General features: G+C 40.9%; 1 protein-coding gene across 3 annotated transcripts; it reads left to right on the top strand.

The window, feature by feature from the left end:
* Positions 1–2,514: 2,514 nt before the first annotated feature.
* On the top strand, positions 2,515–13,809 carry fancg (FA complementation group G). Of its 3 annotated transcripts, none has more exons than XM_066712023.1 (14): positions 2,515–2,854; positions 3,250–3,340; positions 3,441–3,569; positions 4,032–4,225; positions 6,614–6,758; positions 7,230–7,360; positions 7,946–8,092; positions 8,272–8,432; positions 8,633–8,699; positions 9,245–9,579; positions 9,881–9,921; positions 11,702–11,851; positions 12,460–12,586; positions 13,092–13,809. In XM_066712023.1, the coding sequence occupies exons 1-14, from the start codon at positions 2,771–2,773 to the stop codon at positions 13,288–13,290; spliced, it is 2,001 nt and encodes a 666-aa protein (XP_066568120.1). In that variant the 5' UTR covers positions 2,515–2,770; the 3' UTR covers positions 13,291–13,809. The 3 variants fall into 3 exon arrangements, with proteins under 3 accessions (XP_066568120.1, XP_066568119.1, XP_066568122.1); XM_066712022.1 differs by having other exon boundaries at positions 11,702–11,857; XM_066712025.1 differs by having other exon boundaries at positions 2,516–2,854; positions 11,702–11,857; positions 13,057–13,316.
* The last annotated feature ends 858 nt before the right edge of the window (positions 13,810–14,667 follow it).

Here is a 14,667-nt window from a genome sequence, read left to right as displayed (position 1 = left end):
TGGGGACACTGCATTTTGCAGTTTTACTGTCAACCTCTGAAGTCGTTTATTGTGTCCATCTGCTTTCTTTTTATTAAACTTCTTCCTCATCTTTTTGAGTTGTGTAGGCTTTTGCCATGTCCCTCTTTACATACTTCCTTACCATTTTCCTCTGTCCTGTCATTTATGCCACTGTCACTATCACTAGGTGTGGATGCTAACCAGAACCCAATTGGTTAGACTAATCCTTCATCTCTTGCATTAGGGTCTCTGTGCCCTTCTTGATAATTAATTTATAGTTTTCATCTTGCCCTTCTTTTTGATTCCAGCATTTCTTCTCCTTTCCTGTTTTAGGTACTCTTGATATTACTTAATGTCTCAGCCCTACCCTGGGGCTTTTAACTGTTTAGTTCCCCTTTTGTACGTCTCTCTTTCTGGATTATTCTAAAATGTAAACACACAACACATTCATTTCACATCTTTATTTATGTCAGAGAATATAAAGTATATCTGTAATTCATATATATATATATATATATATATATATATATATATATATATATATATGAATTAAGGGTCTCTACCATAACAGCACTGTCATTACTGTAACAAATCACATTGTTTCAGTAATGAGTTTCATTAGTTACAATTTATTAAAGTTTTAGGCCTGCACATTCTGATTACTATTAAATTTTAAATACATATCAAGGTAACCTTAATCTATGATCATATTTCTCAACAGATATGTAATCATTGGGCTAACATGTGTAAGATATTGACACATTAATAAACTTAACTGATGATTATCAGAGAGTTAACAAGATCTATTGAAGGAGTGATTGAGAGGTCTACTCACCCTGTGGCCATGTTGGAAAATTATGCAGTCACTTCTTCACGAATCATCGCAGGATCAGGGGTGCGGCGGGGCGTGTTGTTAAATCTGCTCCACGGTGAGCCTCTGCGCTCAGCGCACTGTGCTAAAAGTCGCCAGCTGGGGCTCAACGCTCTGTTGTTAAATCATCCGATGAGTCAGCGCACTCACCGAGAACACAAACGGTGACGCGCAACATGTCTGCCGATGTCGAGCCGTCCAGCTCCGTCTGAGAAATGATGCGCATGAATATCTGACATAAACGTTTCTGTAAGAGTCATTAAAAGTACTCAGTTTATATTAAAATTAGACCAAGTATATCAAGTAGATGATAAAAAACGTAATAACTTGTATTTAATTACACGTTATAAAGTTAAAAATAGTTTAACGGAGAATTAAAACAAAGTATATATTCAAAGAATGGACTCTAGTTAGTGTATTTCAATGTTTTTAGATTCTGCTCAAGACAGGGGACATGCAGGCGCAGTTGTTAACGCGGCCCCTGTGCGCCGCCGCTGCGCAGTTTCGCCATGTTTCTCACACGGATTCATCCCTCACCGGTGAATAAAACAACGGGCCCGTTTCATTATAGGTCAATACAGTGTTTGTTACGGTAATGACTTTGAAAAATGGTGACAGGTATTTTAAATTTAATCACAACCCTGCCAACACAAACTGCTGCCACAACATTGTAGCAATGTAATTTACTAATTGTGGCAACGTTGTGTGTTAGCTGGGAATCAATAATACCATCTTTCATTATGTGTCGCACAGGCTTAATATATTAACACACAGAACGAGGAATCGCAGAAGATTGTATAGAAGTTCAAGTTCCTTTCTTTAATTAAAAACATATTTTTCCAATTCGATTCAGAAAAGATACTCGAAAAAAAGGCGAAACGTCAAGACAATTCTTTATATAAATTCAGAAGAAACGATTACAAAACTGAAGCATTGTAATATTATACAAGTTTTTTAACCCACCTCTGGAGTATTCCTTTGGTATTATTAGGCCTACATGGACTATCATTAAAGGAAGTTTAAGAGTTGGAAGTGTGGACAATCAGCTTTTGTTATAAATTACCCATAAATGCAAATATTTCATGGAATGTGCAACACATCGTAGGCCTATACAACTTTTTACAAAACAGTCAAACAATATTGCACTTGACATAACATTTTGAAATATAATTTTCAAAATTACATTTTAATGCAATTTGAGCTTGTGTGCGCCATAAGCTTTCAGTTGCTCTGAATGTAGAAGAAAACATAAAATGCCCTACTACATTATTTAATCTGTATTTTGAGATGCAAGGAGTACACATTTCAACATCCACCACTATTAGTTATACCATTTTGTATAGTGTATGTATGTGTGTCTATATAACTGCATGCATATGGTGGCGTATTTCAGTGTTCGTGTTCTTAATGAAGCTGTAATAAAGGCCTACCATCATGTATAATCGTTACGGATGGGAAAACGGTAGCAGTAGGAAATAATCCGTACGTGTCTGTACTGTATATGAATTTAAAAACTCCCGCGTTTTTACGACAGTGGAATGTCTGACTTCCTACTGTGTCATAGCGGATCAACTCGCCATTGGTTACTTTCGTCATTAGCGTCAATCTATGAAACCAATCAAATCACAGCACGAAGGCGGGGCTTACTTTTCCATTTGGGTTTGAAAGTTGCAGTAAGAGAAAGTTGCTTGTTCTTTGTCAATTTTGTATGATTAGTATAAACGGTCTTTAGTCTTCTCACCTTTACGTGAATCCATAACTATATTTGACTAATATTAATGGATTTAACTAAGGATCTGTTTACACTGTCGTTTTCAAAGTGACAATGAGGCACCGATATTATCATGCAGTATATCGAAAATATGACTGGTGAGCTTTACATAATTACTGGAAAACAGAATGGATCCAGCATTTAGCATTGGCCGCACAGATTGCTGGGACATTTGGACTGACGAGAATAACAGCATTGTCAAAAAATGGAAGGTAAAAAATCAATTTCACGTTAAATGGAAGCTTATGTTGTTATGCATCGAGACTATACTATTATTGCTGTGTATTTCCAGTTGTGCATGGCAGCTTATGAGCTTTGGCAATTAATACCCCGGTTAATTAAATTAAATGTTGATTTCCATGCTTTTTAAATTGCAAAGTATGTTGTTATATATAAAATGCAAAGTGTGGAATGATTTTACGCTGTGCAATCCCCTTTTCATTCAGTTCATCTTGCCTAGGTTGCTGAGAAACAATGTTTAGAAAAGGGTTTTGGTAGATCTTGTCAGCAACACTCATTTATTGAAGTTCAATCATCAGGGCACATCAACACAAGTTGTTAGCTTTGCTTTGCTTTGTTAAAATAAAATATAAATTTGTTTGCACAGTCTTTTGCAAGGATCAAGAAGAGAGAGCATGCAAATGAAACACTGAGACAGTGTCACTATGAAAGCAACAAGCTGCTTCAGAAAATACAAGGTAATGTGCCATCACCATTCTTCTGCAATGCTAGCAACAGTCAGCTTCTTATCGCTGTGTTCCCTGCTGTTAATGCTGCATTGTGTGTGTTTGGATGCAGGGTTGCCTCCTGTTGCTGCCAGACTGCCCCTGGAGCTGACTGTCCTGTACAACACCTTGCTGTTCAGTTTCAGTCTGTCAGGTGGCGGAGACACAGGAGAGGAGCTGCTCTCTCGGGGTCTTGTCAGAGGTATGAGATCTGCGGACAGATATCACTTCCCACACCTGACTGCAGTTCTCGTGAAATACATTTGATTCGTTTGTAAGCTCTCCAGAATTGTAAGTCTTTAATGGCACTGTAATGATGTGTAGAAGGCCTTCTGCTCTTTTCCCTTTTGCTTTTTCCATTGGCTTTCTGAAGGTTGTATTCCCTTTGGCAGTAATTGCAAAGTAAAAGCACCTTGTCAAAGGGGTTGAACCAGGGTGTGTTTTTCTCTTTAGCGTGGCTTTGAAAGACAGATTTAATTATTTGAACATGCCCTGGAATCCATAGAAAGACAGATATGCGCCTGCACATAACTCTCCTTGAGCACCACTGTATTAAAAAGTGAACTCTAGGTTTATGCCTTCAAATAATGTGATGTTTTGGTCATAAACAGGAGCTGGCCTTTATTATTGGTTACTTGCAGCAATGCAATTTCAACTTTCCTAGGTCTGGAAGCCTTGAGCAGTCAAGCACCCAGCCGTGCCCCTCTGGATCTGTGGCGAGCCACACTGCAGGTCTCCAGCGGCACAGAATTGGCCCACTGTGTCCACCAGCTGGCCTGTGTACAGTGGGCACAGTGGCTGTCTACCTGCCAGTTGCAGAGCATCAGGGAATTGGCATTGTTGCTGACGGACTCGTGGGTAAGAAAGTGTGAGAATGTTTTCCCCCACACCCTCAAAAATGTAATGCGCATCACTTAAATGCAAGATGGCTTATTTTCTTGCACCTGTATGTTCTATTGGGACAAATACTGATGTTTTAGGGAAAAGAATAGGAAAAACTGTAGTTCTCATTAGTATTCATTTTACGTGTGTATTTCGAATGGAGACTTGAAAATGTCTGGGTTACCTAAAATGGAAGTAATATATACTGAAGCAAGATGGTGTTTTATTTCATGTTTCAAGGATAAAATACGTGACGTCTCATTAACTCTGGCACTCTTCCTGGTTGCACCCTTGGCACAGTTTGGCGGATAGAGATCAAATAAAGTGAAGGAGTCATGGGAATGAACAGAAGGACTGTTTCTGCTTGTCCTGAGTGAATTGTTTTGGTTAATCGGTTCATGAGGTTAGGACTTAACCCGTTCCTTTGCCCATGAGGGGATTGTGGTTAACCTTTACAAGCCTGCGATGATTTGTTTTCTACCAGAGTTTTTTACTCTTATCAAAACAAAGGAGGAGTTAGTGTACATGTCCTCAATTGATCTGTTCACATACCTCCACTTTTATGCTCCAGGAAATGCCCATTTAAGGACTGAAGTGAGAGTTCAGACTCCAATAAGAACCTATTTGTTCATGTTCCTAGTTTTTCTTACTTCATAAGTGCTGCATTGTGAGCTAGTCTTTAATGCAGGGTAATGTCCACTGCAATACAGTGTCCTTTCTTTCCACATATGACATTTTTAACCCCTCCAGAGCTTAAAGGCTCAAGGAGGAATGATGTTGAGAGGAATGTTGTCTAACCATCTTGGCAACAACATCCAGCTAGTCCCTGACTAAATGAAGAAATGGAAATGTAGGAATCCTGCCATTTATTATAAAGCTAAATTAATTATTTATCGAGAACTGCAAGGATAAACCTCTATAGTTAAAAGCACAAGGCACTCGATGATAGCCAGTGGCGTGACCCAGCCAGAAAGCCAGTTGTATATTGGCATCCCAAGCCTCAAACTGCTCTGTATCACTTCGTCTTAGCATGTGAACAGGAGTGTGCAAGCACTGTATTAATGTACTTACTCAACCTGTACTAAATAAGCTTACTTAAAAAAATTCTGCATGATGGGCAGTGGGCACTATGTAGGCTGTCAGACTAAGTTTTATTTTTCTGGTCTTCACATGCCAGCTTTCTTGTTCTGTACAAAATGTATAAAAGTCGTGGGTTACTGACTGGTTGAAATAAAATTATTTGTCAGCACCAGAGAGCCCTTTGTGAAAAACTACATAGTTTGCCATGTTAACTGCAGCATCATTTTATTTTATTGTTTTTAAATTTGTTGTAAAGGGTGTTTGTCTTACTTGGAGTACTGGCTCTCTGTTCTACAACATTGTTAAAATTGGTGAGATGAAGGTTAATTTCTGCAGAGAATTAATGACTAAGTGGCTTATCCTGTTCTAGTCCCCATGGAGATTGGTCTGATTATACTACCACTTGTATGTATGCAGATGGTTTGCAGAACATTGCCCCATTTATATTTTATATACACAGTTAGTATAAGCCTTGCTCTGCTACACCTGTGCTCTTTTACCTGGGTTCATGATAGCACTCGGACACAACCATCACTTGAAATGGTTAAAATCGACCCTGCCTTGAGGTGAGTTCAGTGGCCTTGTGTGGTTTCTACAACCTGCTCATCTTGTCTTGTGTGTTTAGAGCACAATTGGTTGTTTGCACACTTGTGAATATTCCTGCAGCTCGTTGTAGAACTGCTGCATGTATTGCAGTAATTCAAATCAATACCACTGGAGGGAAAAAAATGTGAAAAGATAGTATTAATAATAATAATAATAAATAAATGGTTTCCCCTACTATATGTTGCTTTCTCATATCTCAGCAGGGATTCCTTGCTCTGAATGATAGGATGCAATCTGAATATTGAATACCATCTGGGTTACTATTACTAGGCCTTCACATGGATTGCTGACTATGCAGATTTAATAAGCAATTCCTCAGCAGTGCAGAGGATAAACCCCTTTCGGAAAATATACGCTCTTTCTGCCCACAGCACTGTGGAGCGCTACCTTCAATTATTGTCTGGTGTAACCACTTTCGGTAAGTGCAATGGCCATTAACCATGAAATGATGCATCATCGTGAGTGATCAGATTATAGCCCTTATAAATAAGTTTCCATGCTGGATGTGCATCGTCATAAAATGGCCGTCGCGGACAGGATTGTGTTTTTCCAGGACAATGCTTCAGACAAGTCAGGGAGGGGATATCGGTATGTGACTGTAAATCACACTAGGTAATTGTGCAGAAATGTTTAGAGATGAAGACCTTTTAAACTTTCTGCAATTTTCTTCCTTTCCAGACAGAGAACTTGACGTCACTTGGGGATTTTCTGGCTGCAATTCGGGAAGTGCACTTATCAGTTGATGAGAACCCCGCCTGCTCCGTGGCCCTGAGTTCCGGGGAGTTCAGGGAGCTCCTACACGTCTGCAGTGTGGTCGCACAAGGTTACTAGGCTGTTATTCCTCAGAAAGACTGTCTGTACACCCTCTTCCACACCCCCATCTTCCTCCAGAGTTCACACCTGCTCTGCTCTCTCACCAAAGTTGTGTAACGACCTACCCACTGAGACCAGGACTACCCAGTTGGTTAGCATGACCAACCTGATTGACTGTCTTAAATGTGATCACTGCTGCAATTTAATCTTTGTTGAGAGTGACTAGTAAAATTCCAGATTGCCAAAACTAAAGCTGTCATGAGCTTTCAGACAGTGACTGACTGAGGAATTCTTAAACCAAAAATAAAGACAGAGTAGTACCTGCATACTTCCTTTATATGCAGAAATAAAAAGACCATATTTATTAGACCATAGACAACCCAGTCTTCATCAGGAAGTCTTAATTTGACTTCTTAACCCAATCCACATAGGTCCCTGCTGCAGTGGTGTAGCCTTACTGACGCTGGCTGTCCTTGTGTAGGTGTTGTGCAGATGGAGGGAGGACAGCTCTCCGAGGCTCTCTTGGCTTTCCAGGAGGCTGCAGGCCTTTCGTGCTCCAGGACCCTCTTGGCTCAGGTTCACACTTTGACTGGCATCTGCTTATCAAAGCTGGTGAGGACCTGCTTCATTAACCCTCTCCTTCCCTCCTTTAGAGACTTCCTTCCTTCCAGTTTACTCGTAAAACAAAACCTATAACAAAATGTTCAAGCTTTCTAAACCATACTTGTGCTCCAGTGCGTGATGTCAATGTAGACTCCCCACCAAGGCAGTGCAAGATCCAAACAGGGTAGTGCTTTTTGGTGCAGCATTTGGTGCACATAAAGATTAAGCATTGCATTTTATTATTCTTGCAGTTATATTTTGTAGGTTTGAGGTCTTGAAAAAACTAGAATACCAGTCAATTTAATCTTCTGGGACATGGAGCCTCTCTTTCAGGTGTCTGTTTGGGAAAGTCTGCCTGCTTGAATGCATATTCATGTTCAAACCTCAGTTTGGGTTTGCACATCCTTATTAAATACTTCCTCCTTCAGTTTGTTTTGTTTTGTTGGTACTTCAGACTTGAACATTGAAAATTAATTTATTTTTTTGTAAGATCTATGTGTTCCCCAGCCCACAAAGCAGAGCTCAGAGGTGTTTTTAACAAGCACTCCTCTAACCTTTTTTAAGTCGGTTGTGCGTTGTGGTTTTGCTTTGTAGGGTAGGCCCCAGAGTGCCCTGCAGTGCCACCGAAAGGCCCTGGAGACGGACTTCGGCTGTCTGAGTGCTCTCTACCAAAGCTCGTTGGTGTTCAGGCAGCTGGGCGTGGTACAGGCGGAGATAGAGGCCCTCTCTTTGTTGCACTCAGTGAGTACCTGCAGAAAAAACTCCTCAACACTATATGGCATATCGCTGAATGGGAGACATGCCTTATTCACAAACTTTTAACATGGGTCCCAGTCTTGATTTAGAAAACTGGGGGTCTCTGAGAGCAGGTCTGGCCACCTCTTTACCCTCCACACATAAATGTTGTGTGTCCTCCTCAGGCTGTGGCGTGTCCTTCTTCCACTGAGGCCGGCCAGGACTGGACTGCCCTGATTGCCCCCGTGACTCTACTGTGCAGCCCGGCTGTGATGCACATGTTGTCAACACCAGCCCTGCTCGGGGTGAAATACTCCCTGGCACAAAGGAGCCTTCACAGCAGGAGGTGGGACTTTTGGAAATGCTTCTTCTAATATTGTTCCCTTACAGAGCAATTGGCCCAAAACTAAATAGCACTGCATGTCACCCTGTGTTGCTTCAGCTTTATGAAGTAGGGTCTGGTTTTATGTTTATGTAATATGTGAAACTAATAATGCAATCTGGTTTATAGATGTTATGTAGTGTCAATGTTTTTGTTTCCTGAAGGTTTTCAGAAGCAGTAGAGCACTACCTTGACTTGCTGGCTTCATTTCATCAGGAGGGGCAACAGCCGGTGGGTTCATACAGTTTAAAACATTGTCATTTGAGAGATGGATTCCAGCTAAGTGCATGATGACTGTCCACTACCGTGGCAAACGGCAAATATATTGGTTTCACATGTTTGATGTCCACAATAGAATAGAAAATAACACTTTTAAAGTCTGTTAATTCTATTTTTGTAAGATAACAATGATAATAAATATAAACACATTTTTAGAAACCAATGTAGTCATTTGTATTCATATGGAATTATTTTTCCCCAAGACATGTTGGCTTACTAGAACAGCATTGGTACCTGGGATTGTCCTACTTTAAGAGCAGTTCACAGTTTGGTCTGTATAAAGATCGAGACTCTAGTCACTGGCTAATACATCGGTCTACTTTGTTAATACTGTTCTGGTTAGTAAGCGAAAAGGGTAAACCTGTGTGTGCCTACATCTTTTATTTATTCTATTTTGGGAGAAATGCACTGCATGCCTTCTTGAAGGTTCTCGATTAAAAGTAAAATGTTTCAAGACTGAGGACTCCCTGTTTAAACTGTACATTTGTATCTTTTAGGTGACCACTGGCCACAGCCCACATCTTCCCCGGATTCCTGAAATTTACCTTGAAGCGGCGTTAGCCCTGCTAAAGGCCAAGAGGCACTGGGATGCTATCGTGGTGTGTGAGGAGGTCGTCAGTAAGACGGTGGTCCTCATCCCAGATCAACTTGCTGTGCCTCTGTCCCATGCAGAGCTCCGGGACCCTGGTTCTACAGAACCCTCGGATGAGGCCTGCGAGGGGAAGTGGGAGAGCCTAAACTTTGTGTTGTGGGCAGCAGCTGCCTATTTCCTTCAAGGTCAAGCATTCACCTGTCTGAAGGACAGTAAGGAGGCGGTAACTCACTTCACCAGGTAAAAGTTGTTTAAAAATAACTCATTATGGAGGTCCTTTTTCCACACTGCCTGGTGTTGCAGTAGCACAGCATGCCAGGGTGACCTGACAGATACTTTGTCTTGATCCCTTTGCTAAGCAGAGGTTATGAAGTTATGAAGAACAGGTGGCACAACGTATATGTATGGCTTGTTATTTTGCCAGGCAGGTCTCTTACAATGGAAATAGCTGGCTAGTGTGAGTGTGTGCGCGTAGTATTGAGCTGCTTTCTGCAGCAGCTATACTTGATTTAAATGGAATTCCGTCTTGGGTTTGTTTCAGGTGCATCAGTCTCCTGGTTAAGGTCCATGTTCAACATACAGGTGAGTGGCAGAACAGAATGCTGTCAGCAACGATCATTGTTACAAAATAACGGTTGAAGCCCACTATTGAAGTTTGTGGACTTGGGAAAGTGTGCAGGTTATTGTATGTGTATGTTTAAAAGCTTATACATACACAATTTTATATATATATATATACACTCACCTAAAGGATTATTAGGAACACCTGTTCAATTTCTCATTAATGCAATTATCTAACCAACCAATCACATGGCAGTTGCTTCAATGCATTTAGGGGTGTGGTCCTGGTCAAGACAATCTCCTGAACTCCAAACTGAATGTCTGAATGGGAAAGAAAGGTGATTTAAGCAATTTTGAGCGTGGCATGGTTGTTGGTGCCAGACGGGCCGGTCTGAGTATTTCACAATCTGCTCAGTTACTGGGATTTTCACACACAACCATTTCTAGGGTTTACAAAGAATGGTGTGAAAAGGGAAAAACATCCAGTATGTGGCAGTCCTGTGGGCGAAAATGCCTTGTTGTTGCTAGAGGTCAGAGGAGAATGGGCCGACTGATTCAAGCTGATAGAAGAGCAACTTTGACTGAAATAACCACTCGTTACAACCGAGGTATGCAGCAAAGCATTTGTGAAGCCACAACACGTACAACCTTGAGGCGGATGGGCTACAACAGCAGAAGACCCCACCGGGTACCACTCATCTCCACTACAAATAGGAAAAAGAGGCTACAATTTGCACAAGCTCACCAAAATTGGACAGTTGAAGACTGGAAAAATGTTGCCTGGTCTGATGAGTCTCGATTTCTGTTGAGACATTCAGATGGTAGAGTCAGAATTTGGCGTAAACAGAATGAGAACATGGCTCCATCATGCCTTGTTACCACTGTGCAGGCTGGTGGTGGTGGTGTAATGGTGTGGGGGATGTTTTCTTGGCACACTTTAGGCCCCTTAGTGCCAATTGGGCATCGTTTAAATGCCACGGCCTACCTGAGCATTGTTTCTGACCATGTCCATCCCTTTATGACCACCATGTACCCATCCTCTGATGGCTACTTCCAGCAGGATAATGCACCATGTCACAAAGGTCGAATCATTTCAAATTGGTTTCTTGAACATGACAATGAGTTCACTGTACTAAACTGGCCCCCACAGTCACCAGATCTCAACCCAATAGAGCATCTTTGGGATGTGGTGGAACGGGAGCTTCGTGCCCTGGATGTGCATCCCACAAATCTCCATCAACTGCAAGATGCTATCCTATCAATATGGGCCAACATTTCTAAAGAATGCTTTCAGCACCTTGTTGAATCAATGCCACGTAGAATTAAGGCAGTTCTGAAGGCGAAAGGGGGTCAAACACAGTATTAGTATGGTGTTCCTAATAATCCTTTAGGTGAGTGTATATATATAATTGTGTATGTAAATGTGCAAGTGAGAGTGTGTATTTGTAAATGTATAGGTATATACACTATATTTGTGACATTTGTAAATTGATGTAATACTTCAGAAACAAAAATAGGTCTGATGTTAATTGCAGGATACTAAAAGTGCTTTGGCTGTTCAGTTCTCTATGGCATCTTTGGTTAACTTTGCTGCATTACTGGTTATCTTGTCAACATCACATTAATGGATTTGGGGACAGCAGAGGAGAACGCCGTGCCTCTCCATACTGAAAACACCAAGCATGAGTGAAGAAAGATCATAAACAGTCATGAGACGTCAACCTTTCACTGTGGAAAGGACAGTGACAGGTATGGTAATGAACCTGCAGTAGCGACCGGGTGACAGGAAACTGTTTTTCAGGCTGGCAGTGTGAGGGGACTGCGAGCGGAGTGCAAGCTCTGCAGAGGCTGAAGGTCCTGGCCTTCACTGCCAGAGGGGTGAGCTTCATGGAAAGACAACAGGAGAAAGAGGCTTTGCACAACTTCCAGCTCAGCCTGCAGGCTTCTCCAGGTACAGGTACATCACCCCACATCACCTTCATAAACATGTTGTATCATTCTATTGACTTAATGACAACCATTAATGTAATAAGGAACATAGTTAGACCTTTGTTGTTAGACAGAGTTGCTTTTTATACTCTTCTCACTATAATGCCTTCCCTTAATTTGAGCTTTGTAATGCGGACTACTTAATTATCTCCTACTACATTTTTGGACTACATATGTATTGCACATGTGAATGAAGCCTACCTGAGGGCAATTGCAGGGCTATTATCTTAAATGCCTCTGACCATTTTTTTTTTTAATCTCGGGTGATCCGTCGAGCTGAGAAAATAACACGTTGTCGAGCATCTTTACATTGGTAGCTGCATGCCTGCTTCAGTCGTACCCAGTGCCTTACATTTACACAGAATAAACTTATCACATGCATTTTTACATCTAAAGTTTATAATCAAATTTGAGGCCCTTTCTTTGATACAACTAAAGCTTATGGTTGTGAGTGAGGTGAACAGGATACATTTGAAATCGATTTAAGCAGCAGTCAGGATGAGATCGTGGGTTGAGGCTGATGTGCAGAGGACCTCTTGGAGGCTATAAAGGCTCTCTGTTTGCCTGCAGGAAGTGCAGAGACTGAGCTCTGGCTGCTGGAGGCACTTTGGAGACTGGGCCGCAGGGAAGAAGCAGCAGCCTATTGGAGGAAAAGTCAGGGTTCCACACAAAGTCCAACAACAGAAGATACCGAAGGGTAAGTCAGGAAATTACATCTGGAGGATGCATTTAGACCCTAGGACATCGGTAGTTTCGTGCAGTTTTCTTCAGTTGGTTGACTTAACCAGTGTGTACAGACACAACAACTGAAGTGTTTGGATTAGACGGATAGTGTCCTAGCCTGTGTAAATTCTCTGAAATCTGTACTGCGAAATCTATTAGGTCAGACCCTTCTTACTATAGTGTTAATATGCTGCCTTCTGTGCACGACTCTTTTACAATGCTATCAGGCTGCCTGTTTGTAGTACTGAACACCAAGGGGATTGAGTCTCGGAAACGTCCTCCTTGCTTTCTGGTCTTTGCCTGGAAATTCACAGAAAACCTATTCACCTTATTCCAACACTCTGATTTAACCGTGGTTTTACTTTGACTAAAGCTTTGAGCGCAGGTTAGAATGCTGTACCTGATGCATTTGTGTCTTTCTAATGAATGCTGTATTTATTGCAGAGGCGTTCCTCTGTATCTACACTCCCATTTTCCAGAGAATATAACTCTGGATGCAGACAGTGTGAAGAGGAGGATGGAGGAATATGTCAGCTGAATGATGCCACTCTTGAGGTGGTCTGCAGCAATGTCCAATCCCAAGCCCAATCTCACAAGACATCTGACACTTCAAGTTCAAATGATCTGTCACATTCTCTGTATTTGTGTGCATTTGTAATTGTATCATTTGTTCAGTAATTGCATCTTATTTATCTATTATGGAACCAATTTTTTTTTTTTTTTTTCTTAAATATTTTTTGCAGCTGGATGCTTCCAACCTGATTTTGGTAACTACAATTGTGCATAACTATGAAACAAGTGAAGTGAAGTGATTGTGATGATATGAAGGGATTATTTATATATATACATAGAATGTAAGATGAAATTCATAGTCTGAAGAGGTGTCAAGCTGCATATTATATAATCAAAATAATACCTGGTATATAATAAATACTGCAAGCAGGCTCCCCTGTATGGCAGGTTTGAAATTGATATACAGGGCAGTTGATGCAATGGTCACATGGCTTGATTGTGAAACACTCTTGGGGATTCACATGAACACAGGGTTATTATTGACAGTCTGAAATATCAGCTGTCTGTTTTTGGAATTTACAGTAATGCTATACGGATTAAACCTTATCATCCCATAGTAGGGCTTTAAATTGTATCGTCTGCAGGCTATTATGCAAATAAAGGACAAGGTGTCTACTGATTGTATCTCTGCTCTTGAGTCCAGGAATGCTGTATAGAATACCCACTTTAAATAACACTACAAAATGCAATAGAAAACAGCACCTTAAATTATGTGAGAGTCAACAACATCCAGAACAAATCAAAATTAAGTACCAGCAGAACTGAGAGCAAGGCCCTTCTTAACACAGAATTATGGGTACATTAACAAATGTCTGAATCTCCCACAGAAGAGACAGATTGGACTACTGGATCAAGATAATTGAGAAAAAATTAGCAAGATGGCCTCTTTTTGTAAGCTTTTATAGTGGAGTGGACTTCAATGTTTATATAGATTTAAACACATATATATGACACTTTACATGACGCTTTCCTAGTAACAGCCATAAACGGATGCTGATTTTAATAGAAAGTCTATTAAAAAAAAAATGTCTTTATGCCAGTGTTGGGATTGCCGTGTTATTATCCTCCTTATCTATTACTATTTATAAACACATATCTGTGTAGCATTTTATAGTTAAATCCACAAACTTGATATTGATGCATATTTCTCTGCTCGAAATGAATTAATAGTAGCCAACCAAGAGCTGCCTATGACATTTTAACAGTCACAGCTAGGTAACACAAACCTCGCTAACTATACTAAATTGCCCTTTTTAACCGGCCTAAATTACACAGAAGATGTGAGAGAGGTGAAGAAATATTTAGGTACGCATAATATTTGGCAATCATAACAGAGCACACACAACACGTTGACGAGACAGGCCGCGCCACCAATCAGGCGAAGACATGTCGCTTTAGGGGCGTCCTCTCACACGACCTCTGACAAAACACAGCGTCGTCAAAATAATTCAGCCAATCCCGTCTCTGTTGCCGGGCAGAACA

This window comes from Amia ocellicauda, chromosome 8 (assembly GCF_036373705.1).
Source record: "Amia ocellicauda isolate fAmiCal2 chromosome 8, fAmiCal2.hap1, whole genome shotgun sequence".
Classification (NCBI taxonomy): domain Eukaryota; kingdom Metazoa; phylum Chordata; class Actinopteri; order Amiiformes; family Amiidae; genus Amia; species Amia ocellicauda.
This window is presented reverse-complemented; position numbering and strand designations above follow the sequence as displayed.

Excerpts from the sequence above, each read along its gene's own strand:
- fancg (XM_066712022.1), top strand. The coding sequence starts at position 2,771 with ATGGATCCAGCATTTAGCATTGGCCGCACAGATTGCTGGGACATTTGG. Across the intron at positions 8,433-8,632 it reads AGGAGCCTTCACAGCAGGAG|GTTTTCAGAAGCAGTAGAGC; the intron begins GTGGGACTTTTG and ends TGTTTCCTGAAG. Across the intron at positions 9,922-11,701 it reads GGTCCATGTTCAACATACAG|GCTGGCAGTGTGAGGGGACT; the intron begins GTGAGTGGCAGA and ends ACTGTTTTTCAG.